This window comes from Chiloscyllium plagiosum, unplaced genomic scaffold, assembly GCF_037043375.1.
Source record: "Chiloscyllium plagiosum isolate Xiang-an unplaced genomic scaffold, Cpla_swu_hap1 HiC_scaffold_32, whole genome shotgun sequence".
Lineage (NCBI taxonomy): Eukaryota > Metazoa > Chordata > Chondrichthyes > Orectolobiformes > Hemiscylliidae > Chiloscyllium > Chiloscyllium plagiosum.
In genome coordinates, this window is record NW_028270170.1 from 39,492,689 (window position 1) to 39,518,762 (window position 26,074).

The following is a 26,074-nucleotide window of genomic DNA, read 5'->3' on the forward strand; positions in this document are numbered from 1 at the left end:
CAAATAATTGCCAGCAAGCACACAAATGTTTGCATCCATGCATGTATAGATGTACATAGATTAGCACACATATAGACAGATCTGCAAATATATTGACACATACACTCAGAGACACATAGTCACAGACACATGCTAGACGCCCACATCTGGAATATTACTCCATAGGACAAGGGAATAACGAGAATAATGCCCATGAATATTTAAGAAGTATAATTGCGGTAAATGCATGCTTCAGTGAGCTCAAAACACACCTTCAGCGACTTGCTGCATCGCTGAGAGGTAACTGATAGTAAAGGGTGTGCATGAATGTTTTGTCAGGTTTTTTTTAGATCTTGGCTTTGCAGTTAGCCTCAATGATGCAAATATTGCTGTTTTAATATTGCAATGATGCTATAACGTGGGAATGTCAATGTTATAACGTGAGAAGCAATGGTAACTGCTAGGTCAACGTGACTGTCAGCTTCAGCTCAAACGAGATCTATGTTTGCTGACATATATGTCAATTTTATTCCCCCTACACGTACTAATATTGTGTAGTCGCTTCATTCGAAAATATCTCAAAGTCTCATAATAGTTATAGCTTTTGAATCATTTTGGGGGAGTTATCTTATAATTTTTTATCCCCAATATCCCGATTTGTTGAGTAAACATCTCTGCTTTAGGAAGACACAGTCTCCCAGAGAGAGAGAGTGTGTGTGTGTGTGTGTGTATCGGTCATCTCCACCCTGACCTGCTCCCAAAGCGGTTCTAGGTAGACACAACCCCCCAGAAATAATTCTTCCCAGGGTATTATATCTAATTTGGGTCTGCCTTGATGAATATAGTTTTCAGTTTTAGATGCATAAAAGTCGTCTGGAGGTATTTTGTAACTCCAAAAAAACTTCTTGAGTATACACTTTCGTTTCAGCTGCACAGTTACACACACACGTGCAGTAAGAAACCTCCACAGACAGTACTCATTACTACTCAGATTCTGTGTACGTATTCCTGCCCCTGTGCTGGTTATGGGCTGCAGCTTTGGGAAACGAGTCGCGGACTTAAGGGATAAAAATCCAGCCTGGAAACTCAGTGCAGCGCTAACGGTGTGCTGCGTGATCCGGGGATTGCCTTTTCGATGAGAGATTTAACCGAGGCCCGTCTGAAGCAGATGGAGAGGAGTCCACGGCGCTATTTTGATGCGGCGCAGGTGAATTTCCAACGCCGTGCCCTGGTCAATATCCTCAATCAGCATAGAGTATACAGGTGGCCCGCCCCGCTATCCTATTCCTCTCTGTGGGAACTTGCTGGGAACAAATAACACTTCCCTGTAATATTATGACTCCACTTCGACGGTAATTGGAAAGAAAAAGTGATGGAAATCACAGCGGGTCAGGAAGCAACTATTGGATGCGATTTCCAGCATTTTTTTCTTTGTTTTCAGAAATGATTCTAGCATCTGCAGTCATTTGTTTATTTAAAGTTATTTCACTGGAACATCCTCGGATCGTGAAAGGGTGGTTCTCTAAATGAAAATTGCTATCACTCTGTGCATCTATTTCTGTTTGTCTGTCCCCACTTCCTGAATTCCCCCGTCTGGATATCTTGGTTACTCATTGCAACGCTGTCTCCCTTTCTATCTCCACGAATCTATCTTATCTCCTTATGTAGATATATCTTGGACTATGGGACGGTTAGACATTAGAATGTGTCAAGAATCTGGTTCATGTGGCCACACGCCCACTGATCCCCCAGCATCACCTCCCTCAGATTCCTTTCAATACCACTAAAAGCTGCTTTATTACTTGAGGACAGACCACTCATCAATTGCAAGATTTTTTTCATTCCCTCCATCATTTAGAAAGTAAAGGAATCCCAATTATACTTTGGAAGCAAAAGCAACTCTACAAGTAACCTAAAGACCTGCGGATGCTGCAAATCAGAAACAAAAACAGAAATTGCCCAGCTCTGAGGTTCTCCAGAAACCCAAGTTCTGAGGAAGGGTCGCTCGACCCGAAAGGTTAACTCCGATTTTTCTCCACAGATGGTGCCTGACCCGCTGAGCTTTTCCAGCATTTTCTGCTTTAATGTCTACAAAATGACCGCTCTTGTTCGAGTTCATTTATTCGGTAATAAATTGAATAAATTGTTTATAGCCCCGTGATAAAGGGAATCAAACACGAAATCTTTTCGTTGTTTACTGAAAAAGGCAGCCTACAAATTATATAACGATTTGTTCAATATTAGAGCCTTAAAAACAGAAGGCCATTCTGCCCAACGAGCCTCTGTTAGCCCATTAGCGCCACTGTCCTGCTCTTTCCCACAGCCCTGCTCGCTTCCTCGTTAAGAATGACCAGATTCCTTCACGGGCAGTTGCTGTTGGATACCCGTTCGGGACTAATCATCATAACTCTCAGTATAAAAACAAAACCTTACCTCACCCATTATACTCCGGTAATTACCCTTTATCTGTGTTCTTTGCTTACTGACCCTCCTGCCAATGGGAACAGTTTCTCCCTATATACCCTGATCAAAACCGTTCATAAATCCCTCGAGTAAATCATCCCTTCTCTACTCAGAGAGGAACGCCATTCGTTTACAACAAAAGTCAAACGTGTCGCTTAAATGATAGAGAAAAATAAGTCACAAAATCTATACCCACCAGGAATTATTACAGAGCTGTATTTGTTAGTACAGAGCTTCAGAATTGCTGGAAAAATAAACCAAACTTCTTTGTTTTGCACTTCAGGACAATTTTCAAGCATATCAGTTTGGAGCGGAGACCGACACTTATTCTGAGCATTTTTTGTCCTGATGAATGCAAACGTACAAAATATTTTTCAACACTACTCTGGCAAAAATCTCTGAAAGGATGAAATGAAAAGAGGGGCCGGGGGTAAAATTGGCGGAGCCGGGGAATAGATGTGTGTGCATGTTGTAATAGTTCCTCTCTGGGAGGCCAGCTGGAGAGAGTGCCTGGCGCCCACTGCACTGCGGTAAAGACATATTCCATCACTGTCCGTGCGCGGGACACTGAGTGACTGGCCGCTTCCTCCATCCATCATATATTATTGGGCGCTGAGTCACAGGGAGTGCACCGCTTTTGACTGAGACGCGACAAATGCAGCATCGTCGCGTCTGCTGGGGGTTGGGGGAGGTGGGAGAATTAGGTCAGAGATTTTGGGGGAGATGGTGGAGGCATGTGTCATGGTGTCAGTAAACAAGCCGAGACTAAACAAGGCTGAAAAACGAACCGCAAGAGTTTACATGTTGGAAATGCAAAGCTTCTACAGAAGCTAATATAAACTGGGCGGGGTGCCAGGACACTGTCCGCATCGGCAGGAGGTGACCCCCCTTTCCAAAGGGACCGTAATTTGAGCCCGACTTGTAAAACCTTCTCCAGGTGGGGACATCTCTGGGCCAATTTGGATTGTCCAGTGGAGGTTAGGGTAGAGGAGACTGCCAGATGGGGCGGCCATTGGGAGACTAAGAATTCGTTCTCAAATTGTACACTAACCGAACACTGAAGAAGGTTAGGAACTTGAAGTGGGGGGTTGAAGTTTTCGTGGTAAATTTATTTGATCTGGATTGCAGCAGGAATCACCCCTGGTTCCCGGGGCCCGGGAACTCGCTGCTTTGCTCTGCACTGGCCTGTGTTAACCTGTCAGGTGAGAGAGTTCATGACCTGGCGGTTGGCAGGTAAATCCGCAGGAAAGGGAGGGCAGGAACGGGATTATGTCTGTGGTGGATTCAGTATGGTATCAATCTTTACTAGCGATGTACTTCAAGAGCGAAATCCCTCTCTGAAATACAGGGCGCCGTATCAAAAGGAAACGAAATACTGAGCAATGATGCGCAGGGTGGCATCAGTTCCGGGTAGGCGCGTCACACATGTATAACCTAAGATATTCAAAGTAAACGACACCTGTACGCCTATAAAGTCCGACCACCATCCTCTCGATGAGAGGATTAATTCTGATTCTCAAACAATCTGACATTGATCGTCAATGGCACACATACGAAGCAGCACTATCTCATAGAGTCCCAGTATTGAACAATATATAAAGGGAGCGGTCATTCTGTTCATTGCCGCCGTATTCGCTCCTTGAAAGAACAAAGAACCAAGCCAACTCCCTTGCTCTTCTCACATGTCCTTGCATGTTTCACCCTCCCTCGACCCTTTTTTTTTAAGAAAAAGCACATCCAATTCCAGTTTGAAGGTGGCAATTAAATCTGTAAGCGTATTCCAGAAAGCCGGAGAAACTCAGCAGGTCTGGTGGTTCCTGTGGAGAGAGAAACAGAGGTATTGTTTCGAGACCAAAGGCATGACTCGATTTGACTCTTCTTCAGAAAGGAATGAAGAAAAGTATTGGACTCGAAACATTAACTCTTTTTTTTCTCCACAGATGCTGCCAGACTTGCTAAGTTTCTCCAGCATTCTCTATGTTTGTCTCAGATTTCCAGAAGCCGCGGTATTTTCCTTTCATGATTCCAGTCCCCCTGTGCCCCACTTCTCTAAGAGAGTTTGCTAAAACGATGCGCAGCATTGTTGATCTATGTACTGTCATTGTGAAAGGTGTAAAGGCCCGTTTTTAATCCTGCCTGCTCCCACTATATTGATTACTTCCACATCTGTCAGTGATGGGTTCCGTTCCTAAAATGGGAAATGGCTCTCGGGGAAGGCATATCTCCAGCAGACCAGCAAAATTCGCTGGGACACTTTTCTTCCGTCAGTTTACATTTTCAGTTATTCTACGAGGTGTCAGTGCTGACTGGAAAGTCATGCCTGGCGGATAAAAATGGCTAAAGCAGGAACAATAAATGATCGATCACCTAATCAAGGGATAATTGGGAGAGAGTCTATGCAGCCAGGTACAGCACGGAGTTTGAATCTTATCCATCCCCTGGGCCAGCATGGAACCTGTCATTGCCACAGCCCCCACCCTCAGCGCTGGCTGTTGAATGGGACGGAGCTAGAAATTAGATTTCATTCAGATATCCTCGTTTTTGTATGCACATCCGTTTTCGTTACTTTTGGAGTCTGAGCAGCATTTTGTTTCGAATTTTCAGCATATTTACCTTTTGTAGTAATATGTTTGTATCTCTTATTTATCTCTGTCCTTTACGGTCATTTGATTTCCGCCTTTCTTACTCCTGATAATAGCCCAGTATTGCCTCTGACTGAAATTTGCTACATGCATCTTAAGCAGTTTGCTACACATACATAAACGATACATTGTACTCAAAATTTCTCATATCGAGAGAGGATCCAGGCACATTGCAACGAACAAGGAGTGGAGTCCTCTTGTTTTTTTATATAATTCTGGGTGTTTGCTTTAGAAATGTTTTAGTAAAAGTAACTTTTCGTTTAGGAAGACAATCGCACTGTGTTAATCCCTAGATCTCGTTAATGTTGTTAAATAATGGTAAATATATAAGCCATTGTTTATTAAAAACAAGTTTTACTTGATGGAATAATCTGGAAATAAGCGAATAACGGTTATGGTGAAACATGGTCAATGGTTCGGCTGCTGAGGGTTTGATTCCCGGGGTCGACTCACGAAACTCTCGCAGTCACTATCTGCTCCTGACCGGGTCTTTGCACAGACCAGGCTCTGAGAGACACGGGGGAGGGGGAAGGGAAGGTGGGGTGTGACCCGGGTGTGTGTGAGTGACCCGGGAGGGTGGGGGTGTGACCCGGGGGGAGTGGTGTGGGGCTTTGGGGGGGGGGGGGAGAATGAGTGACACGGGGGGCTGTGACCCGGGGGCGGAAGTGACTGACGGGGGGGCGTGTTTGACCCGGTGTGGGTGTGGGGGGGGGAGTTTGGGGGTGTGTGAGTGACTCGGGGTGGGAGTGTCCGGGGGGGGGGGAGTGCCCAGTGCCCGGAGGTGGGAATGCTCAGTGCCCGGGGGTGGCAGTGCTCGGGGGTGGGAGTGCGCAGTGCTCGGGGGTGGGAGTGCCCAGTGTCCGGGAGTGGGAGTGCTCAGTGCCCGGAGGTGGGAGTGCCCAGTGCCCGGGGGTGGGAGTGCCCAGTGCCCGGAGGTGGGAATGCCCGGGGTGGGAGTGCCCAGTGCCCGGAGGTGGGAGTGCCCGGGGTGGGAGAGCCTGGGGGTGGGAGTGCCCAGGGGTGAGAATGCCCAGTGCCCGAGGGTGGGAATGCCCAGGGGTGAGAATGCCCAGTGCCCGGGGGTGAGAATGCCCAGTGCCCGGGGGTGAGAATGCCCAGTGCCCGGGGGTGGGAGTGCCCGGGGTGGGAGAGCCCGGGGGTGGGAGTGCCCAGGGGTGAGAATGCCCAGTGCCCGAGGGTGGGAATGCCCAGTGCCCAGGGGTGAGAATGCCCAGTGTCCGGGGGTGTGAATGCCCAGTGCCCGGGGTGGGAGTGCCCAGGGATGAGAATGCCCAGTGCCCAGGGGTGAGAATGCCCAGTGCCCGGGGGTGGGAGTGCCCGGGGTGGGAGTGCCCGGGGGTGGGAGTGCTCCGGGGTGGGAGTGCCCAGTGCCCAGGGGTGAAAATGCCCAGTGCCCGGGGGTGGGAAGCCCAGTGCCCGGGGGTGGGAGTGCCCGGGGTGGGAGTGCCCGGGGGTCAGAGTACCCGGGGGTGGGAGTGCCCAGTGCCCGGAGGTGGGAATGCCCAGTGCCTAGGGGTGGGAGTGCCCGGGGGTGGGAGTGCCCGGGGGTGGCAGTGCCCAGTGTCCGGGGGTGGGAGTGCCCAGTGTCCGGGGGTGGGAGTGCCCAGTGCCCGGGGGTGGGAGCGCCCGGGGGTGGGAGTGCCCGGGGGTGGGAGCGCCCGGGGGTGGGAGTGCCCAGTGCGGGGATGGAAGTGCCCAGTGCCGAGGGGCAATTATTTCACGGTGTCCGGGGGTAAAAGGTACACAGTGCCCGGGGGGGCAGCCGGTTGTTTTGTTTAGATCAGAACACGGACTGCCGAGGTCTGCATCGAAACCCGGCACAGTCCCGGGAACTGTTCTTCTCGCTGCGTTCTTCCCGTTCCCGGGCACTTTTTATGCATCTGAAGTCAGAGCAAAACATGGGAACAGGGTGAGGGGCAGAACTGGGGCTTTCTGACCCCAGGGTCTGGGATAAAAATGGAACCTACCCCGTTGTTTTTTGGCGAGCGGAACACAGAAGATCGAGTGTTTATTTTGCAAACTAACCTTGTCAAGTTGTACCTGTTCCTGCTGGATTTTTTAAAACACTTTTTTCTCCCCCTCGGGGTGTGTTGGAGTATTTAGAATCAGGATGTGGGTTATGAAAGCAGTTTTGATATCAAGTGATTCCTAACAAGGTTCAAAACATCTTAACATTTTTTGGATCAGTATTTTTTGAAAAAAATTCGCCCTGCGGTTATTTGGATCAAATTAACTCCAAGCTCTTTCTGCCCTCACTCCATCGCTGAGGGGCAAATCCTAATAACTACAGGCACGGTTTACCGGAAAGCAAAAATCAATGTGTAAACCCGTCTCTTCAATGAAGTTGTTCCGAGCAAGAATGACTTGTATCCGACGGCGGAGAGAGAGAGAGAGATCCCCGTTCAAAGCAGAAGCTCTCTCAACTTTGTTCTGAACTTGTTTCAAAGTCTCTCCCAAATTCCCCCAACAAAGTCAGGGCTGCTCATCCTCTGTCCAAGACTCAGAAATACACTTCATGTGGACGGCCTTTACAGTGTTTCGTAATCTTTTGTTTCGTTTAAAAAAAAGGCTCAGGAACGCCCTTTCCCCGTGTAGCACACGGGATGAGTCAGATACCTCACCTGCCTGACTCTCTCTCTGCATTCCCCTTTGTCGCCAGCCCCTTGACTCTCTTTCCAGCTTATTCCTGCTTTTTCTTTCTCTCTTTCTTTTCTCTCCACCTTCTCTCTATTCGCCTCTTTTATTTCCACGTCGTCCTTTTTTCATTCGGAACCCTCTGAATATCTCTACATTTCTGTTTATGGCTACACTCCGCCGCTCTGTCTTTTCTTTATATATATATATAAAGTCGGTCAGATTGCTTTTTTTATATTTGCACCCCATTTCTCCCTGTCTCTCAGATAGCAAGCCTCGTAATAGCATCAAACGGCTGGCTAACAGAGCCGGGGATCAGATAGCGCTATCCCGGCTTATCAGGCATTCCTCTTAGGGAACACGATCACTTCTCCCAGAGCGCCTTTCCGAAATAGCCTTGAATCGGAAATAAAAGCAAGCACACCCAGGCACAGGGCACCTCAATCAAGAAGGGAAATCTCACTTACCACCAGATCGGGTAGCCGGCTAGTCCGTGGCTTGCATTCAATAGGAACGACAGCACAAATCCAAACAGGTACAAATCCATGAGTGTGGCAGAGTGAAAGTGAGAAAGTAGATAGAGAAAGAGAGGGGAGAAAAGTTTCTTTTAAAAAAATAAACTTGGGAAGGTAGCAAAGCTCGGGGTCAACACTTCACCATACGGGCGAGAGCTTCCTGCATTATACAGATGCTAATACAAAAGTAAAGGGGTTCAAATGCACGCTGGGACCCAATCAGATCTCATCGCCTTAGGACACAGATGATTATATAGTTCAGTGCTGTCAATCATGTCTTACCACCCCAATATCCAGCTAATTGCACAAGGTAGTGTTTTGATGCGCGTTAGTTTGTCGGCTCTGTAATGATAAAATTGTTCCGAGGAGGGCATTTTGAATGGGAAGGATGGGAGAATGAGCTCCTGCCGGGATGGTCGCCATGGTAACACTTGGAGAGTTATAACCAGGCTTGGCCTTTTCACTGCCTCCTAAAGAAAGAGGGGAATGTAAGAATGATAATGGACGACATGTGTTAACCTTCTCTTCAACACAAAACAGCGTGATGAATATGAGCACAGCAAGAGGGACAGCAAATAAATTCAGGATTATATGTGTCTCTTTGGGGCATTTTAAAGAGGCAGTAGCCCTTTGACAATCTGACATAGTCTATATTTAATAATTCTCAAGTATCACTTCGACAGAAACTCTTTTCACGTTTGTCCAACTTTTTAATTACCAAATGTCCACAAGTGACAACGCAATAAACGAAACAGTAACGCCGATTTTTTTTGTTTAAATACGTTTTGTGGGGAAATTTGACCCGTTGTGTTTTGTACGGGGGAACCGCAATGATTTGTAAACCATGTTTTAAAGCGCAAGGCGGGGGTCCAACAAGGGGGCGAGCATTGTGTACCTCTTTGCTTCAAGACCAACTCTGTCATTTCTGATGGCTTCTGTTTGCCCAAGGCCTGTTTAATGTACATATATATACACACACATGTACAGGCTTACAGATCTTATTGGAGTTAATATGAGCGAACAGACAGCGAGTAAAAAAAGCTGTAAATAGTCTGGGAGCCATTCTGGGAGGGAAGAGATGGAGTGAATGCTGATAATTTCTCTGGGTTCGAGTTATTAACGAGATAGTCTGACCGTTCCATTTGTGCATCACTGTAAATAGAGATATATTTAGACGTGCATGTTTACAGCGTGATGGACCGCTGTGCAATTTAATGCAGGGAGTATTTATTATTCAAGCGTTAGCAATGTAAGACACGCACCTGCTGTTTTCCAAATAACCGAGTTATATTTGCAGCTTATAAATAATTTGTTTTACGAATGTAATGTTGTTTTTCGTATGAACAAGCCCTCGTGCCCATTCCGCATCGCTGAGGAACGGAACCTGGATTTCCTCAGAAAAATGAAATTATTGAGGACAGCGAGGTCACAAACAGGGAAATACAAACTATGCAGAGCCCCCGCCGAGTTCAGAGGAGCCGGACCATCTGAAGATTCACTCTCACCTTTTTTGGTCCTCACGAAACCTCTCGACTGCCTGTTGACACTGTTTAAGAAAAACAAGAAAGTCAATCACCTGATGAAGGAAAGCTAGTGTGCTTCCAATTAAACCTGTTGGACTATAACTTGGTGTTGTGTGATTTTTAACTAAGAAAAACAAGTTTGCGGAGTCGGGAGAGATGGACACAATGGGGAGATGCACCCTTCCAATTCACGTGTTCTCACTGTATCGAAAACCTGTCTGATATAAATATCCATCTACCCCTCCGAAAAGTTAAAATAAAATATAAAAATGTAAAGCGCTTGCAAAGCAAATACAGCACACCAGAAACAAAAAAATTCGTTCTCATTTATTTTATCATCCTGTACAAATGTTGTTTGATACCAGAACTACGTTGAACCTGCCATCCCAAATTGTAACTTTGAAATGTTGACAATCGTTTCCTTTGAACGAGTAAACCAAGACTGGGGAGGTGGCAGCACTTGGTGAAGCTTGATCGAGGGTCGAAATCAGGAGAATAAATAGGAGATTGTCTAATATTTGAGCCTGAGGGTGAGCACTTTTGCTGTGAACACACACAGACAAAATAAAAAAGAATCCGCAAAACGGAACACGCCTCAACATGCACCAACAAACAAAACAAAAATCCGAAAAAAATAAACAAACGCATTTTCTACAATTTATTTATTTTTTCCCAGAGTCTGTGTAAAGTCCTTTGATCTGGGCCGATTGCATGCAATACTGTAATTTTCACAGCATACTGAGAGTTTAGGTGCTCATTAGAGCCATTGAACATGCAGTTATTGGTTGAGACCTGACATTTTCCTCAGTCACCTCAGCGATGGGACTGAGAACAATTAGGAATCCCACGGGTTTAGGGTTATTTCAGTTAACACAATAATCTCAACCCTTGCCTCTTCCTTGAGGCTTCTCTCATTAGGGGGAAAAGTCTATTCGAATAATCTTTAATCACACCGACTGTTCACGCGAGTTGCTTGCGAGCTTTATGTATTTCGAAGCCAGTTTTTCACCACTGACCTCATCAACGCAAACATTTTCTTAATTTAAAACAAAATCGTTTCTATTCTGATTTTTCTGGTTGGCGAGCTATCCGACGCAGACTTGCTCCCTAGTTTTATTTTCGTTTGTGCTAATTAGTGCTTAGACATACGCCAGTAATTGCAATCGCTCGTTTTGTAAACACCATTTCATAAGCAGACCAATATAAAGAGTTAAACAACAACAAAATGCTGTAGTTGCTGGAGATCTGATATACAATCAGAAAATTGCTAGAGAAAGTTAGCAGGTCCGGTAGTGTTTGTGGAGAGAGAAACAGAGTTAACATTTAAATTCCAAAAACATTTCTTCAGAATTGGCATTAAAAGATACATTTTTCAACTGAGTAGCACCTCTGTGGTGATCTGACTGTACTACATAAATATGGTGTTAACCACAAATGAAATAATATCTCTTAAAAACTCCAGGCTTCAGTTAAAATGGTCACCCAAGCATATTAAGTAAATAAACAAATCTGGCTGATCACATGTAGGATATTACAAAAGGATGATACCAACACAAGATTCAGTTAATTTCACAGGGAATTTGATGCAATTGATTATGTCGATTTGATCAGAGAATGAATAAATGAATGAAGTTGTCTCCCTTTTGGTTATTAGAGGGTGAAGCGTTGTCATTGGCCCATTAACATAATTTTCGACAGATCACAGTCATTTCACTGTTAACAAGGGACGAGAACAGGAGCTAAATATTAATTGGAAGAAATGAGGCGAGGTAACTGGTGGGCGGTCTGTCAATGATGGTCTCTTGGGAACTGTGACCGCCTCGAACCCATTGCATTTCATTTGCAACCCATTGACAACAGCACCATCTCGTGGACATAGTGCTCACCAACAGTTTTCACCTTGTTTTTACAGTATTTGGAGATGCCTGTGTTGGACTGGGGTGTACAAAGTTAAAAGTCACACAACACAGGTAATAGTCCAACAGGGTTAATTGGAAGCACACTAGCTTTCGGAGCATCGCTCCTTCATCTACCACCTGATGAAGGAGCGCCGCTCCGAAAGCTAGTGTGCTTCCAATTAAACCTGTTGGACTATAACCTGGTGTGCGATTTTTAACTTTTTACAATATGACTGCTTACGAGACACATCTATATTAATTTACCAATCGGTGCATAACAGGCTTTTCAAAGATATTTCTGACAGCAATCATACCACACCACAATTTTACCACCCAGCAGCCATTTAGTCTTTACATCTAAGATTAAATTTAAGTGGACTTTGCTCACTGAATGCAGCATCAAATGCATCAACAATGATCCTGATTTTTAACAAGACCTGTAACATAGACAACATATCCTAAAATACTTTACAGAAATGTAATGAGAAAATGAACATCAAGCCAAAAAGTGCTTCATACACTTCAAGCAGCTTCTTAAGTGGGAGATGGAAGTAGAGAGATGCAGGGAATTCAGGGAATTTCAGATTGAGGGGCTTAGGCAGCTGAGGACATGCACATCAATGGTGAGGCAAAGGCCGGGGTTGCACAATATGTCAGAGTCAGAAAAAGTTTCAGAGATAGTAAAAGAAAAAAATAGCCATGAAGACGTATACAGAAACATAGGAACAGGAGTAGGTCATTGAACCTGTTCTGCCATTCAGTGGCTGATCTGTGATCTAACTCAGTGTACCTGTATTTGGCCCATATCTCTTAATACCTTTGCTTACCAAAAACATTATCTCAGATTTAAAACTAACAACTCATCCAGTATTCACTTCCATTTGTGGATGAGAGTTCTAAACATCTCCCATCCTTTGTGTGTAGAAATGCTTTCCAGCATCTCTCTTGAATGGTCTGACCCTAGTTCTCGACTATGCCCACTAATTCTAGAATCTTCATCCAGTGGAGTTAATTCATCTTCATTTACCCTGTCTTAAATGAAAGTATGGAAGTTTTTATTTTGAGCTGTTGAGAGTTTGGAAACCAAACAAGGTGTGTGAGAACGGGGTATTGGGTGAGTGACACTTAGTGCAGTGGTGGAGACATGCAGTAAATGTAACAACCTCAAGGCAATCCATGGAAATGCACCATCATCTAAGTCTTGTTTTCAGGGCACTTTACTGATTATTCTTCATCTACTGCCACTGCCAACTTGGATAGGTCCATTCTCCTTTCTAAATATTTTAACACACTCAATATTTACTGCCCTTTCATTCATTCTTGGAATGTGAGCAATCTTGCAAAATACTACAACATGTAGACTAGAGCTGGTAAGGATGGCAAATTTTCTTGTTGAAGGACTGTAATGAACCAAAGGGGTTTTTGCAATAATGCAACTAGCGTTTTATTTCAGATTTCGTAATCAAGTTTCCTCAGTTACTGTGGGGAGATTTGAATGAATATCTTCAGAGTATTAGTCCATGCCTCTCAATTACCCTCAGTCTAGGAAAGTCAACATTATGTTACCACCCCTTTCACTTTATATCCATAGAGGCCTTGCAGTGTAGAAGCAGACTATTTGTCCTGTTAAATCCACACTGACCCTCCCAGACAAACCACTCTACCCTATCTCTATAACCCTGCATTTCTCATAACTGATCTACCTAGCCTGCAACTCTCTGGACACTGTGGATTTAGCATGGCAACCTCACTTGTATAGCTTTGGGCTACGGGAGGAAACTAGAGCACCCGGAGAAAACTCATGTAGACATGGGGAGAATGTGCAAACTCCACGCAGACAGTCACCTGAGAGTGGGATTGGTCTTGGGTTCCTGGTGCTGTGAGACAGCAGTGCTAACCACTGAGCCACTATGCCACCCTATGCAAATGCTATTTTACCCAGACATATAGTACAGACCAGAGTGCTACAGATAAATTTGAGCTTCATTGCTGGCTTATCCATGGTTTAAAAAACAGTGCAGTGTAACATCCTTGAAGTGACTTCAAGCTCCTTAGGATAAACTGAATGTCTCAATATTTGGATTTGCTACCAATATTATGTTCCTCTGACATAGAGATACATGTTGCATTGACAGATATGTGCAGTATAATTGTCTCATGAACACAAGTCAATGGGAGCTTGGATGTTGCTGTAGATAAAGTGATGGCTTCAGCAGCTAGTTTGCAATCTAGCTCAAACTAATGATTTGAAAATCTGTCTCTGGTTCTAGGACCCCACAAAACTCTCCTGAAATTGGCAATCTTTTATCGGCATACCAAGTGTGGGTGGTGGGGGAAAACGTCATGCTGAGGCCACGAGGTTGCGATGATAAGACCATGTGAATATAAGTTAAAGGGTACTGCAATGAGTGGAATAACGGACGATGTTAGGATTGACCAGAGTTTCCTTTGCATTTAACCATACTATACCTGGCCTTGGAGTGCTGGCACTGAATTTGAGGATGATGACTGAAAGGAGAATATGTTCTTTTCCATCAAATTAACAGCCTTCATCTTAAGGAGCACTGAAAAGCAATTGTGCATTGTCATTTTGTGACTCCTTTGTGTGTTTATATCCCAGCACTTTAGGGCAGCTGGTTTGTGATGCACAGTGACACCAACAGTGTGGGTCCTGGACACACACCGACTGAGGTTACCATGATGGACTCTCCTTCTCACCTTCTGTCCTTGCTTGGTGATCCTCAGGTGAAACCACTACTAGTTGCCTCTCTGAAATAAGAAAGCATCCCTTTTTAATGGTTCAATCTTGGCTTTGTATCTCTGAGAAACCAATAATTTAAAATAATGCATGTCAAACAATAATTCTATCTCCTGATATGCTATATAATCTCATATTATCCAACGTCTGTTCTCTAGTTTTTATTGTGAAATGTTATCCTAGAAGTGCATGGGAAGATTTTATTTTCATAAAGACATTATAACAAATGAAATGTTGCTGTTGCTTGATACAGGACTACAAGAAAATCTTCTTGACACCAAGCCATTTAAAGGTCAAATTTATGTAATTTGTGACTGTTTGCGTAACTGGTATGAGTCATCTGCATTCACGTGTATACGTCCATACATACATGGATATGTAGGCATGCATTTGGCTTAAAATATTAAATGTGTTTGACTATGTCAGAAATATTTTTAATCAAGTGGGAGGAATCTGGATAGTATAGTTGGTTACAAAAATATTCCATTAACGTTCTCTGAGATGTTAAAGCACAGAAAGAGTCTGGTGGGCAAATTGTGACAGGGGATTCTGAGAGACAGGGTTGATGTGTACTTTTAGAGGCACAGGACTGATTAGGGATAGTGAACATGGCTTTGTGCATGAGAAATCATGTCTCATTAACTTGATTGAGTTTTTGAAGAAATGAAGAAGAGGATTGATGAAGGCAGAGCAGTGGATATTTTCTATATGGACTTGAGTAAGGCGCTTAACAAGATTACATATGGTAGGCTGATTAACAACGTTAGATTGCACGGAATACAGGGAGAACTAGCCATTTGGATACAGAACTGGGTCAAAGGTAATGACAGAGGGTGGTGGTGGAGGGTTGCTTTTCATACTGCAGGCCTGTGACCAGTGGTGTGCTGCAAGGATTGATGCTGGGTTCTCTGCTTTTTGTAACTTATATAAATGATTTGGATTTAAATATAAGAGATATGGATTATAAGCTTTCAGATGACACGAAAATTGGTGGTTTAATGGACAGCTAAGAAGGTTACCTCAGAGTACAACAGGACCTTGATCAGCTGGGCTAATGGGCCGTGGAGTGGCAGATGGAGTTTAATTTAGATAAATGTGAGGTGCTGCATTTTGAAAAGCAATTCAGGATAGGACTTATGCACTTAAGGTCCCGGGTAGCATTGCTCAACAAAGAGATGTTGAAGTGCAGGTTCATAGTTCCTTGAAAGTGGAATTTTGGATAACAGGATAGTGAAGAAGGCATTGGTGACACTTGCCTTTATTCGTCAGAACATTCCACAGGATTTAGATGGTCATGTTACGGCTGAACAGGACATTAGTTAGGCCACTTTTGGAATATTGCATTCAATTCTTGCCTCCCTGCTATAGGATGGATGTTGTGAAACTTGAAAGGGTTCAGAATGGATTTACAAGAATGTTGCCAGGGTGGAAATTTTGAGCTATCAGGAAAGGCTGAATAGGCTGGGGTTGTTTTCCCTGCAGCATCAGAGGCTGACAGGTGACCTTATAGAGGTTTATAAAATCATGAGGGGCACGGATAGGATGAATAGCCAAGGCCTTTTCTCCAGTGTAGGGGTGTCAAAAACTAAAGGGCATAGGTTTAAGTTGAGAAGGGCAAGGTTTGGTGCAACCTAGCTCTCAATGCCGGCAAAACCAAGGAACTCATTATTGATGTCAACGGGATGTTACTCATATCCCCCGAGACATTAACAGCCCAGAGGTGGAATGAGCGGACAGTGTCAAGCTCCTGGGAGTGGTCATCCACATCGAGTTTTCTTGGACTCTTCATATGGATGCACTGGTTACAAAGGCCCAAAATTGCCTGTTCTTCCTCAGGCAGCTGAGGAAATTTAGCATGTTGGCGAATACCCTTGCCAGCTTTAATAGGTGCACCATCGAGAGCATTCTGTCTGGATGTATCACTATCTGGTATGGCAACTGTACCAGTCAAGATCTGAGACAGTTACAGAGAGAGTGGTGAACTCAGCCCGGACAATCACAAAGGCCTACTTCCCATCTATGGAATCCATCTACCAGGCCCGCTGTCAAGGAAAGACCGCCAGCATTCTCAAAGATCCAACCCACGCTGGCAATGTTTTTCTACAACCTTTACCATCGGGGAGAAGGTACAGAAGCCTGAACACACGCACCAGCCGGTTTCGAAACAGTTTCTACCCTACTGTTGTTAGAATACTGAATGGACTCACAAACTCTGAACATTCACCTGTACTTGTGTTTTTGTTTTTGCTGCTGTTTACCTATTATTTACTTATCTATGCTACTTAACTATGCGATCTGCCTGTATTGCTCGCAAGACAGAGCTTTTCACTGTGCCTCGGTGCATGTGACAATAAATTCAATTCAATTTGAAAGGGACCTAAGGAGCAACTTTTTCATGCAGAGGGTGGTATGTGTATGGAATGAGCTACCAGAGAAAGTGGTGAAGGCTGTTACAATTACAGCATTTAAAAGTCATCTGGATGGGTACTTGAATACGAAGGGTTTAGAGGGATATGAGCTAAATGCTGACAAACGGGATTAAATTAGTTTAGGATATCTGGTTGGCATGGACGGGTTGAACAGAAGAGCCTGTTTCCATGCTGTATATCTCTATTATTCTATATCTTCATCTGCCAACAAAAAAAGACCCATCCACCAGCACCTTGTCTGCAGCCTTGCAGGTTATATTTCAGGTGCAGATTCAAACACATTTTATATGAGTTGAAGGTTTCTGCCTTCACCACAAAACCTGGTGGTTCAGACACCCACATCCTTTGGATGTAAAAGTTTTTCATCATGCCTTCTCTCAACATAAGACCATAATTCTATCATTCACCTTAAATTTGTGATCTGAGTTAGAAATCAATGCTGATGGAAGGGTTAAAGGTTTCTCGCTTTCACTCAGTAAATGTTCTATTGAAATGAATTCTGGCTCCATTTCCAATCATTTCTACAACCTCGCAAGCTGGTATCCACAGAACAAATTGATCATTAGATTCCCTACAGTGTGGAAACAGGCCCTTCGGCCCAACCAGTCCACACCGACCCTCCAAAGAGTAACCCACCCAGACCCATTTCCCTCTGACTAATGCACCTAACACTATGGGCAATTCAGCATGACCAATTCACCTGACCGGCACATCTTTGGACTGTGGGAGGAAACTGGAGCACCCGGAGGAAACCCACGCAGACACGGGGAGAATGTGCAAACTCCACACAGACAGTCGTCCGAGGCTAGAATCGAACCTGGGACCCTAGTGCTGTGAGGCAGCAGTGCTAACCACTGAGCCCTTATGTTCAGCATTAAGAGGCAAAAAAAATTTGTTCCTGGTACACTTTGTGTTTATATCTTAACTTGTACTAAGTCCTGTTCACTTGTCAGTCCTGTTCTCGTTGACCTATAATGGCTTCCAAATCAGAAACGCCTACATTTAAAAGTTCTTAAACTTAGCCCTCAAATCCTTCAACGGTCTCCCCACTTCTCACCTCTCTCATATCCTCCAGGTCCTTCAAACTTCAAATAATTTTGTGTTCCTCTGATTCTGACCTCTTTGATTTCAGCTGCCAATGCACTAAGATTTACGATGCCCCCTGTAAAACTCTCAGCTTGGCTCTTCCTCTTTATGATCCTCCATAAAAGCTACCTGTTCCACTATGTTTTTGATTAACTCTTCTAAATCAATTTGTGTGCTTCCAGGTCAAATTTAATTTGAAAATCTGACCCATGAAGTGTTTTGGAAAGTTTGGCAATGTTAAAAACACTGCAAAAGTTCAAACCGTTGTTGCAATGTTTTGGTTAATATTTGTGCTGCTTCATGTGCATGAAAGGGGACACAATGGCCTAGTGGACCTACTGTTCGACTATGATGAAACTCTAGAGCCCTGGGTTCAAATTCCGTCATGGCAGATGGTGGAATTTGAATTTGATAAAGAACCTGGAACTAAGGGTCTAATGATGACCATGAAACCACTGTCAGGAAAAAAGCCATCTGGTTTGCTAATGTCACAGTAAACAGTATAGTGAAGGAGGTATATAGTATTCTTTCCTTTATTGGTCAAAGCATTGAGGATAAGAGTCGGAAGGTCATGTTGCGGCTGTACAGGACATTGGTTAGCCCACTTTTGAAATATTGTGTGCAATTCTGGTCTCTGTTCTATCAGAAGGCTGTCGTGAAACTTGAAAGGGTTCAGAAAAGATTTATAAGGATGTTGCCAGGGTTGGAGGGTTTGAGCTATAGGGAGAGGCTGAATAGCCCGAGGCTGTTTTCCCTGGAGCATCGGAGGCTGAGGGATGACCTTATAAAGGTTTATAAAATCATGAGGGACATGGATAGGATAAATAGACAAGGTCTTTTCCTGGGGGCGAGGGAGTCCAGAACTAGAGGGCATAGGTTTAGGGTGAGAGGAGAAAAATTTAAAAAGGACATAAGGGACAACTTTTTCACACAGAGAGTGGTGTATGCATGGAATAAGGTGCCAGAGGATGTGGTGGAAGCTGGTATAATTACAACATTTAAAAGGTGTCTGGATGGGTACATGAATAGGAAGGATTTAGATGGATATGGGCTAAGTGCTGGCAAATGGGACTAGATTAGGTTGGAATATCTGGTCAGCATGGATGAGTTGGACCGCAGGGTCTGTTTCTGTGCTGTACATCTCTATGATTCTATGTCCTTTAGTGAAGGAAAACTGCCATCCTTACCTGATCTGGCCTACATTAGACTCCAAACACACAATAGTGTAGTTGACTCATAACTGTCTTCTGGGCAACCCGGGATGGGCAATTAATGCTGGGCCTGGTCAGAGACATCCACATCCTGTGAATGAATAAAAAATAATCTGTGTGCTGGATCATTTATTTCTAGTTTGTTATTCAGTGGCAGAATGAGCACTAGCATACATATCATGGTTGACATCACTGTAAAACTAACCTGCCTCTGACACAGACCTTCTAGGAGAAAGTGAAGACTGCAGATGCTGGAGATCAGAGCTGAAAATGTGTTGCTGGAAAAGCGCAGCAGGTCAGGCAGCATCCAAGGAGCAGGAGAATCGACGTTTTGGGCATGAGCCCTTCCTCAGGATTCCTGATTCCTGAAGAAGGGCTCATGCCCGAAACATCGATTCTCCTGCTCCTTGGATGCTGCCTGACCTGCTGCGCTTTTCCAGCAACACATTTTGCTCACCATCATGCTCACCACTCCCTTCGTGTGAAAACTGACCAATTTTCATTTTACAGGCCAGACATTCTCATTACCTTGCAGAGTAAAGTCAGGGGCCGAGGGGTGACCTTATAGAAGTTTATAAAATCATGAGAGGGATGGATAGGGTGAATAACCAAGGTCTTTTCCCCAAGGTGGGTGAGTCCAAAACTAGAAGGCATTGCTTTAAGGTGCGAGGGGAAAGATTTAAAAGTGACCTAAGGGGTAATCTTTTCACACAGCAGGTGGTACAGGTATGGAATGAGCTGCCAGAGGAAGTATTGGAGGTAGGCACAATTACAACATTTAGAAGGCATCTGAATAGGTAAATTAAGAGGAAGGGTTTGGAGGGATATGGGGCAAATGGGACTAGATTAATTTAGGATATCTGATCGGCATGGATGAGTTGAACCAAAGGGTCTGTTTCCACACTGTACAGTTCTGTAACTCTATAACTCTATGGCTATTCATGCCATTCAGTACATTCTGATAGTTTTCTTTTGGTGTAGTATTTTATAGCTTTGTTTTTGATGTATTATTCCACGTGAATTGTTATGTGATTGCTCTCAGCTTATTTATGCTGCATTTTGTACAGGCGTTGAGGTAAAGAATGATTTTTATCCATTTCCCTGAGAGTCAAACTATATCTCTGATGATAGAATAATGTGTCACCACATCACTCAATTACTTCACATTAAAAGATAAGTATTTAATAAGAGTGTCTAGTCATCACTCTCTGTGCATATGCCAAGTTAAAACCACTGAAAAGTTATTTTAATAAAACTAAATTATTTAGTATTTTTATTAGGATTCACTTGTCAGTTTCTTTCTTATAAAAAAAACTTAAAGGCTTGTGCAATTTGTAAATCAGAAACAAAAACAGAAATTACTTCTGAGGAAGGTCACGAATCAAGCTGAAACACCATCTCTGATTTCTCTCCACAGATACTGCCAGACATGCTGAGCTTTTCCAGCAATTTCTGTTTTTGTTTCTTTCTTAGCAATGATTGCAGCCATGATCTTATTGAATTTCAAGTATTACTGCTCGTCCTGAGTCCTATTTTCCTGAATGTTCCAGCACAAGGGGAGTGCCATATAAATGAGTTACATTATGGTAGCCACAAAAAGACTTGCACCTTTTTTAGTAGCTTTTTTGATTTCATTATATGTCACAAAGCATTCATAGCCAAAGAAGATATGGTCACTGTTGCAATGTAGGAAGCACATTGTTTGCACAGAAGTGAGGTAGGGATAAGAAGATCGATTTCAATGATTTAGGTTACAATATAAATATTGGCTCAAGGGCAAAGCTAAATTTCAAAGTCTTGCCTGGGACCTTTATACCCACTGCAAAGGCCTTGGTTTGATATTTCATCTTAATAAGAGCATCCTATGGCAGTGTAACCCTGCCACAATTATTGTCAAAATTGTCAGCGTTTTATTGTTCTCAATCAAAACATCTGACCCACAATCTCTCTGGACATGGCACCCACCAACTGCAGAATTTTTATTTTGGCTTGGTCATAATGTCTTGACAATCATTCTGTAGGATGTTATTAAACCTAAAAGGGTTCAGAAAAGTTTTATAAGGATGATGCCAGGGCTGAAGGGTTTGAGCTGTAGGGAGAGGCTGAATAAGTTTTTTATTTATTTCCCAGAAATTCAGAGTCTGAGGGCTGACTTAATAGAGGTTTATAAAACATGAGGAGCATGGATAGGGCGAATCGCCAAGGTCTTTTTTCCAGTGTAGGGGAGTCCAAAACTAGAGGGCAGAGGTTTAATATGAGAAGGAAAAAATTTAAAAGGGAACTGAAGGTTAACTTTTTCACGCAGAGGGTGGTGCGTGTATGGAACGAGTTGCCAGAGTAAATGTGGAGGTTGGTACAATGACAACATTTAAAAGACATTTGGATTGGGTACATGAATGGCAAGGGTTTAGAGGCATATGGGCCAAAGACTCTATCAGTCTTTATCATTCAGCATTTCTCACTTATATGGTTTATACTCTTGCGTTACTGTTCAGTTTTGAGCACAACTTCAATCATCTTAATTGTTTTTGACCAAGAGCAACAAATGCATGTCTGACAATTTGGACTGGTGGGTGCATGGAGTGCACTGCCAGCGGTGGTAGTAGAGTCAGCTACATTAGGAACATTTAAATGACTCTTGGATAGGCACATGGATGATAGTAAAATGAAGGGGGTATGTAGTTAGAGTAGGATTTGATCTTAGAACAAGATAAAAGGGCAGCACAACATCGAGGGCCGAAGGACCTGTACTGTGTTGTACTGTTCTATGTTCTAGATCAGTTTAGGATATCTGGTCGGCGCACACAGTTGGATCGGAGGGTCTGTTTCCATGCTGTATAACTCAATGACTCTAAAAGTCTTTATCACTCAGCATTTTTCACTTATGTGGCTAATACCCTTGGGCCATTGTTCAGTTTTGAGCACAACTTCAATCATCTTAATTGTTTTTGACCAAGAGCGACAAATGCATATCGGACAATTTTTCTTTAGTGGGGCCCAGCTTGTCTCATTAAATCAGAATGATGTTACAGTGTTATTCTCAGACAGCCAGATGCTACACAACATAATTGGAAGGACAGATGATGAGATAGATCAAGAGGTAGTGGTCGGGTGATGCCTTTCTTGGGTATTTGCAAGAGTAAGAGGAGTGAGTTTTCATGATGGAAGGGTAATATGATAAGTAGAGATTTCACTTCGGGTGCACATAATTGGAAAGTTAAGTGTGAAATATGCTCACATGTCTGCTAATTAGGTAAAAATTTTAGATGCTCACAAAGCCAACTACATAATCATGAACATAAAATCTTCCTTGATAATATAATTGGACCATGTAGTAGAATAGAATTATGTATTTAAGCCGCTTTTTGCACTGAAAAATAAATGATATATTTTCGAGTGGCAATCTGTTGAAGTTTTATGATGGGTTTTTCATAAAAAATAGCATTTTAATACTAATCATCGCTTTGTGCATGTCAATTCAAAATTATTGAAAATTTCTTCTAAGGAAGACTATGCTGAATTGTTTATTGCTTTTATTGGTCTACTCTTGTCAGTTGCTTTCGTAGAAATTTGTTTATGATCAGAAATTGTTGCATGAGTACCATGTTTCTAAAAGGCTGAGTGGGGAAAGATTTAAAAAGGACCTAAGGGGCAACTTTTTCACGCAGAGGGAGGTGTGAGCATGGAATGAGCTGCCAGAGGAAGTGGTGGAGGCTAGTACAATTACAACATTTAAAAGGCATCTAGATGGGGATAGGAATAGGAAGGGTTTAGAGGGATATGAGCCAAGTGCTGACAAATGGGACTAGATTAAGTTAGGATATCTGGTTGGCATGGGTGAGTTAGACCAAAGAGTCTGTTTTTGTGTTATGACTCTATGATGTGTTGTGTAATTTCTGTTTGAAATACTGAGCATCACAGTAGTAGGAAAAGGTAGTAATAATAACCACTGCTCCTAATCAAATTGTTACCATAAGCTAACACCTCTGGGACACCCGGACTAACCAACCCAACCACCCTGTGGCTCAACACTTCAACTCCCCCTCCCATTCCACCAAGGATATGCAGGTCTTTGAACTCCTCCATCGCCAGACCACAACTACACGACGGTTGGAGGAAGAGCGCCTCATCTTCCGCCTAGGAACCCTCCAACCACAAGAGATGAACTCGGATTTCACCAGTTTCCTCATTTCCCCTCCCCCTACCTTGTCTCAGTCAAATCCATCGAACTCAGCACCACCTTCCTAACCTGCAATCTTCTTCCTGACCTCTCTGCCCCCACCCCAGTCTGACCTATCACCCTCACCTTGACCTCTTTCCACCTATCGCATTTCTGACGCCCCTCCCCCAAGTCCCTCCTCCCTACCTTTTATCTTAGCCTGCTGGACACACTTTCCTCATTCCTGAAGAAGGGCTTATGCCTGAAACGTCGATTCTCCTGTTCCCTGGATGCTGCCTGACCTGCTGCGCTTTTCCAGCTCTGATCTCCAGCATCTGCAGACCTCACTTTCTCCTCCACCATAAGCTAAGCACCTACTTGTTTGAATGCCTTGTGCCCACTATCTGATACATGTTGGCTGTGGGCAAGATTCTTCTCCAGCTGCCGCAGACTCAGAAATTTTAGACCATCCCTAATGCTGAATGCATATTCCCTACATCTACTGTGTGAGTGCTTTCTGCCGTTAAAGAGAGCACAAGTGTAAGGGTATTTTATAGCTAAAAAGGACCTAACCTGTGTGGTAGCTCAAGGTTTTTCTCAGCAACATTTTTTAAATCACAGAGATATTTGTTTGGCTACAATGAGTTGCTATTATTTATAATTGGATATTACTGAATAGACAAGAAATTATTAGTGATTAATTAATACTAGATTAATTACAAATTTGTAAGTCATCCTGACAAGCAGAAGCTAAATATGAGAAGTTACAGTGTATAATACAGTATTACAAAATCAGAAGAGTATTATGGTGATGTAGGAGGCTAGTCAACCCACTGTGACTGCAACAACTCATTAAATGAGCATTATTACTTCGTGCCAATATCCTCCTTATTCCCCATATCCTTACATATTATTTTTATCTTCTGATTGATTGCTTCACTTGAACTTACCTCCATTACACTTCAGACAGTCCATTCCATATCCTAACCACTTGCTGAGTAAAAAGAGATTTTCCTCACATCACCCTTGTTTCTTGTGCACATCACTTTCAATGTATGCCCTTTGTTCTTGCTCCTTTTAAGTTTGGGAATGATTTCTCCCTATCTATCCAGTCTGTTCCTGATTTTGAAAAACTCTATCAGATCTTCTCTTAGCCTTCTTCTTTCCAAGAAGAACTGCCCCAATTTCTTCAATCTATCCTCATCACTGAAGTTCCTCATCCCTGGAACCATTCTTGGAAACCATGTCTGAACTCTGCATCATTTTTCCTAAAATCTAGCATTCAGAACTGCCAATGATATGCCAACTGTGGTCTAATATGTGTCTTATACAAGTTCAACATTACCTCCTTGATCTTCTTCTCTATGCTACTACTAATAAATCCCAGCATACTATATGATTTACTTACTGCCCTCTGATCTGTGCACATATACATCCAGGTCCCTCTGCTTGCCTGCACAGACATTAGAAATTTCCCCCTGCATGCCATACTTAGATCATTACTATATATCAGGAAAAACAAGGGTCCCAATATTGACATCTGGGGAACACCACTACAAGCCTTCCTCCAACTGAAAAAATATCTATTGACCATTACTTCCTGTTTTGTAACATCTGACAATTTTGTATCCACGTTGCTACTGACTCTTTTATTCCATGACCTATAAATGTCCTCTCCAACCCATTCTGTGGCACTCTATCACACTCCTTCGGAAAGTCCAGGTACACCACATCCACATAGTTACCCTTTCTGTTACCTCTTCAAAAAATTCCAACAAGTTCGTTAAACATAATTTACCATTTATAAATCCACACTAACTCTTCCTAATTAACCCAACCTGTTTCCATATAACTACTAATTCTATCCTGAATAATTACGCCTGGAAGCTTCTTCCTCACTGACACTTAGCTGACTGGTCTGTAATTTATCCTTACAATCTTTCTTGAACTAAACTGTAACATTTGCAATTTTCCAAATTTCTGGCACCTCCCCTGAACGTTTGGAAGACTGAAGGATTATAGTTAGTGCCCCTGTAGTTTCCACTCTATCTTCCTTCAAAATCCTTGGATGCAGCTCAAACAGCTATAGAGTTGTACAGCATGGAAACAGACACTCTGATCCAACCAGTCCGTGCTGACCATAATCTTAAACTAAACTAATCCCACCTGCCTGCGCTTGACCTATATCCTGACAAACATTTCTTATTCATGTACTTATCTAAATGTCTTTTAAATGTTGTAACTGTACTTATGTCCACCACTTCTTCTGGAAGTTCATTCCAAACATGAACCACTCTGTCAAAAAATTGCCCCTCTTTTCTTTGTCGAATCTTTCTCCTCTCACCATACAAATACGCCCCCTAGTCTTGAAAACCAGGGAAAAGACGCTCCCCTTATGATTTTGCCAACCTCTATAAGGTCACCTCTCAACCTCTGACACTCCAGTGAATAAAGTCCTAGTCTATCCAGTTTTCTTTATAACGCAAACCTTCCAGTTCTGGCAACATCTGTTCGGAACCCTCTGCAGCTTAATAATATCCTTCCTATAACACGGTGACAAGAAACAAACAGAAGAGGCCTCACCAACATCTTGTCCACCCTCAACATAAAGTCCCAACTCCTGTACCCAAAAGTCTGATCAATGAAAGCAAGTAGTCCTGGTGCCTTGTCAACTTTACATAGAACATAGAACATAGAAGAATACAGCGCAGTACAGGCCCTTCGGCCCTCGATGTTGCGCCGATCCAAGCCCAACT

General features: G+C 43.3%; 1 protein-coding gene across 1 annotated transcript in view; it reads right to left on the reverse strand.

Annotated features, from left to right (window-relative positions):
- LOC122540016 (proto-oncogene Wnt-3) overlaps positions 1-8,383 on the reverse strand; it is a 115,650-nt gene extending 107,267 nt beyond the window's left edge. Inside the window, exon 1 of the mRNA XM_087977655.1 lies at positions 8,207-8,383. Within this exon, the coding sequence (XP_087833781.1) occupies positions 8,207-8,286 (80 nt within the window). The 5' untranslated portion in view covers positions 8,287-8,383. The remainder of the gene's footprint in view (positions 1-8,206) is intronic.
- Between the last annotated feature and the right edge of the window lie 17,691 nt (positions 8,384-26,074).